The sequence below is a fragment of the Camelina sativa genome, chromosome 6 (genome assembly GCF_000633955.1).
Source record: "Camelina sativa cultivar DH55 chromosome 6, Cs, whole genome shotgun sequence".
Taxonomy (NCBI): Eukaryota; Viridiplantae; Streptophyta; class Magnoliopsida; order Brassicales; family Brassicaceae; genus Camelina; species Camelina sativa.
Genome location: NC_025690.1, coordinates 19,946,034 through 19,950,434, shown reverse-complemented (window position 1 = coordinate 19,950,434; position 4,401 = coordinate 19,946,034). Strand labels below are relative to the sequence as shown.

The window sequence follows — 4,401 nt, the reverse complement described above, 5'->3', positions numbered from 1 at the left end:
CACTTATATGGGACTTAAAAAAATTGATTGACGGATGGTTTCGTGTAAACTCATATTAGACTTAAGAACTATTTCTTGCCACACCGCTGTGTGATATCTTTTACTGGCTTTTTATCCTTGAAATCCCTGTCTTCCTCGTATATTTTCACCAGAAATGCAAGTTGAAAGAAGACCCTTTGACGTTTGGTGCTCTTTGCATCTTGAAACATCTGCTTCCGAGGTGTATTTCTTAATCTTATATCAGTATAAATTTTAAATTTAGAGTTATCTGCCATCCCAACTTAATGATATTGCATCGCGTTCGGAGGTTGTTTGAAGCCTGGCACTCAAAACGGACTCTTTTGGTCGATACTGCGAGCTCTTTGTTAGATGAGCAAAGTTTAGCTGTTCGAAAAGCCCTTTCAGAGGTACCAAACTGTCATATCTTTTTCTTAGTTACTACAAAAATATGCATGCTTTAGCATTGTTCTTCTGCTTTGATAACAGTTGATCGTGGTCATGGCTTCACACTGCTATCTGGCCGGTCCATCTGGGGAATTATTTGTCGAATACCTTGTCCGCCATTCTGCAATAGGAGAGAGTGAAAATCTGAAGGTAAGACCATATAACATAACACTTAACTTACAAAATAAGGTATGGTGCTCACCTGAACTATGTGTGCTGTAGTATAACAAGGGGAAAACTAGTTTTATGCACGAATAATATGATTACAATGGTCGGAAATAAAGAAGATTTAAATTAGAAACAGAAAGAGAAAATCGAAACAAGGGGAAAAGTAGAAAAATTGAATGTTGTTTCTAGTTTCCCGATCCCTTGAGCTTGAATTGCCTTCTTTGTTGATATTTATAGAGTAAGGCAGCCTAAGTATATGTATCCTCATGTCCTGCCGAGTGTTCCAAATGCAATGAAAAATTAGTATCTTTGTTGCCGTTATCTCATGCCCTTTTTTATGTTGCTTAGATATTTCATCCACCCAGCTAAAGTTTTTGTAAAAAATAAGTGACTTGTTGGCTTCATTTAAGAAAAAATCGAGAAAAGTGTTAGGTTGACTCCTGGGTGTTGCTGTTCGTAATAACGGAACATGGTTGTTATCTTGCTCCGAGTTGTGTTATTGAGTCTTCTTATTAACTTGTTCCAAGTTGTGGAGTCTTCTAAAAACTGTATATAAGGAGCAAATAACTTGAACAAGTTTGAAGTCAAGGTACTTCTATGTTTTTCCTAGAAGTTTATGTGATCTACAAATATTTCTCTTAGGCAAAAGGGGAACCAGTTAGTCCAACACAGCTGAGAGCAGTTTGTGGAAAAGGTCTTCTGCTCTTGACCGTTACTATCCCGGAGATGGAGGTGCGATTTGTCTTTTATTATAGAACTATCCAGTTATAGCTTTCAGATTTTAATGCTAAAATGTATATGAAACTGCAGTACATTCTTTGGCCTTTCCTACTGAAAATGATTATCCCTAAGGTTTACACCGGCGCTGTTGCATCAGTAAGATCTTTCCTTTGCTGCCAAGATTTTTTCCTTTCGGAGATTGGACCTGAGTTAACGGTATTATTGATAAAATTTGATAGGTCTGTAGATGTATATCTGAACTGTGTCGACGTAGATCTTCAACCACTCCCATGTTGATCGAGTGTAAAGCTCGTGCTGATATTCCTAGCCCTGAGGTAAATTTGTTCGTATGCCCTTTCATTATGATCTATAAGTTTTGTCGTGTACGGCAAGATCATAAAATTGAAAACACATATACACATATATCGCAGGAGTTGTTTACCCGTTTGGTGGTTCTTTTGCACAACCCTCTGGCTAAAGACCAATTAGCATCCCAAATTTTGACGGTAAGTTTGTGTCAGTAATTTCACAACTCCTGTTATAGACTCACATTTTATGTCCCATAATTCCATAATGTATTCTTGTTTTCCAAGTGTAAATGCTTTTTTAATAGCTTATTTTTATTTAACCACTCTGTTGTTACTTCCTTCAGGTCCTTGGCTATCTGTCCCCTCTTTTTCCAAAAAACATTAGCATGTTTTGGCAAGATGAGGTACACTGTTGTTTTGGCAAGATACTCTGATAGTTTTTTTTNCATTTAAGAAAAAATCGAGAAAAGTGTTAGGTTGACTCCTGGGTGTTGCTGTTCGTAATAACGGAACATGGTTGTTATCTTGCTCCGAGTTGTGTTATTGAGTCTTCTTATTAACTTGTTCCAAGTTGTGGAGTCTTCTAAAAACTGTATATAAGGAGCAAATAACTTGAACAAGTTTGAAGTCAAGGTACTTCTATGTTTTTCCTAGAAGTTTATGTGATCTACAAATATTTCTCTTAGGCAAAAGGGGAACCAGTTAGTCCAACACAGCTGAGAGCAGTTTGTGGAAAAGGTCTTCTGCTCTTGACCGTTACTATCCCGGAGATGGAGGTGCGATTTGTCTTTTATTATAGAACTATCCAGTTATAGCTTTCAGATTTTAATGCTAAAATGTATATGAAACTGCAGTACATTCTTTGGCCTTTCCTACTGAAAATGATTATCCCTAAGGTTTACACCGGCGCTGTTGCATCAGTAAGATCTTTCCTTTGCTGCCAAGATTTTTTCCTTTCGGAGATTGGACCTGAGTTAACGGTATTATTGATAAAATTTGATAGGTCTGTAGATGTATATCTGAACTGTGTCGACGTAGATCTTCAACCACTCCCATGTTGATCGAGTGTAAAGCTCGTGCTGATATTCCTAGCCCTGAGGTAAATTTGTTCGTATGCCCTTTCATTATGATCTATAAGTTTTGTCGTGTACGGCAAGATCATAAAATTGAAAACACATATACACATATATCGCAGGAGTTGTTTACCCGTTTGGTGGTTCTTTTGCACAACCCTCTGGCTAAAGACCAATTAGCATCCCAAATTTTGACGGTAAGTTTGTGTCAGTAATTTCACAACTCCTGTTATAGACTCACATTTTATGTCCCATAATTCCATAATGTATTCTTGTTTTCCAAGTGTAAATGCTTTTTTAATAGCTTATTTTTATTTAACCACTCTGTTGTTACTTCCTTCAGGTCCTTGGCTATCTGTCCCCTCTTTTTCCAAAAAACATTAGCATGTTTTGGCAAGATGAGGTACACTGTTGTTTTGGCAAGATACTCTGATAGTTTTTTTTTTTAATATATTATTTTTGGTATCCAATCAGCTACTAGAGAGCGAGAAATATGGTTAGATTGCACCGTAGTTCCTAGTATATTGTACTTTTGCATCATATTTCCTCTAGATATGACTTCAATTATGACGGCTATAAGAGCTACTGAATGTTGTTGTTTTTTCTTAGTTACTCATATCAAATGTGAGTTTACCAGTAACCCTAATTATTTTTCACATTTGGTAAGCTCTAGATTCCAAAAATGAAGGCGTATGTCTTTGACACAGAAGATCTGCAGCTTGATCCAACTTACCAGGAAACATGGGATGATATGATAATTAATGTAAGCTTATTCAATTAGTGTGAAGGATTTAAAACATTTTTCTGAGCTGAAGTTTCTTTAAAGCCTAAACACAAGGCAATTATAAATCTATGAAATTGACTAGTCAAGATTTTTTTTTCTCAAGACTAATCAAGCTTGTTCTATATATGACTTGTACTCATTGTTCTGCTATACAGTTTCTAGCAGAATCACTGGATGTCACCCAGGATGCGGACTGGGTTATATCTCTTGGAAATTCTTTTGCAAAACAATACATTCTTTACACTCCGGATGATGACCATGCAGCACTTCTACACCGGTAAAATTCTTGGATTTTCATTTTGTTCTGGTCTCTAATGAAGTTGAACTATCTCTACTTCTTATTGGTGCACTATTCTGACGTTAGTTGTTGAGCACTAATATTTGGTTTGGATTGTGGGTCAAAATTGTCAATCTTCAAAATTAGAAAATGTATAACATTTTAATGAAGTTTCTGGATTTTGTATGTGGTGATTTTCTGATTCCTTTTTACCATATTAATAAAGTTTGTAAAAGCCACTCCAGTACCTGTAATGATTTTTGTAATGTACATTCTTTCTGTACTTTACTATCTGGCTGAAGAAGCTTGTTTTCCTTGTGATTTAAGTGCTTATTTTCAGATTTTGATAGATGGCTGATAAGTTTTGAATTGTCTCTGAAAGCTGCAAATAACTTTAGTTTATAGCAGACTACCAGTAATTATATTGATAATCGAGCGGAAAGCTGTGTCATAAACCTCTTCTGCTTTTATTTCAGGTGTATCGGAATACTTCTCCAGAAAGTTAATGATAGAGCGTATGTTCGTGACAAGATTGACTGGATGTACGAACAGGCTGACATTTCTATACCTGCAAATAGACTTGGTTTGGCGAAGGCCATGGGGCTGGTATTTTAAGTTTACCTATCT

At 36.2% G+C, this 4,401-nt stretch overlaps 1 protein-coding gene across 1 annotated transcript in view; it reads left to right on the top strand.

Annotated features, from left to right (window-relative positions):
* LOC104699273 (protein SHOOT GRAVITROPISM 6-like) overlaps positions 1-4,401 on the top strand; it is a 20,311-nt gene that overhangs the window by 5,594 nt on the left and 10,316 nt on the right. Inside the window, exons 16-24 of the mRNA XM_019246402.1 lie at positions 487-594; positions 1,255-1,344; positions 1,423-1,488; positions 1,572-1,667; positions 1,764-1,838; positions 1,985-2,044; positions 3,387-3,476; positions 3,653-3,774; positions 4,251-4,380. Of these exons, the coding sequence (XP_019101947.1) occupies positions 487-594; positions 1,255-1,344; positions 1,423-1,488; positions 1,572-1,667; positions 1,764-1,838; positions 1,985-2,044; positions 3,387-3,476; positions 3,653-3,774; positions 4,251-4,380 (837 nt within the window). The remainder of the gene's footprint in view (positions 1-486; positions 595-1,254; positions 1,345-1,422; positions 1,489-1,571; positions 1,668-1,763; positions 1,839-1,984; positions 2,045-3,386; positions 3,477-3,652; positions 3,775-4,250; positions 4,381-4,401) is intronic.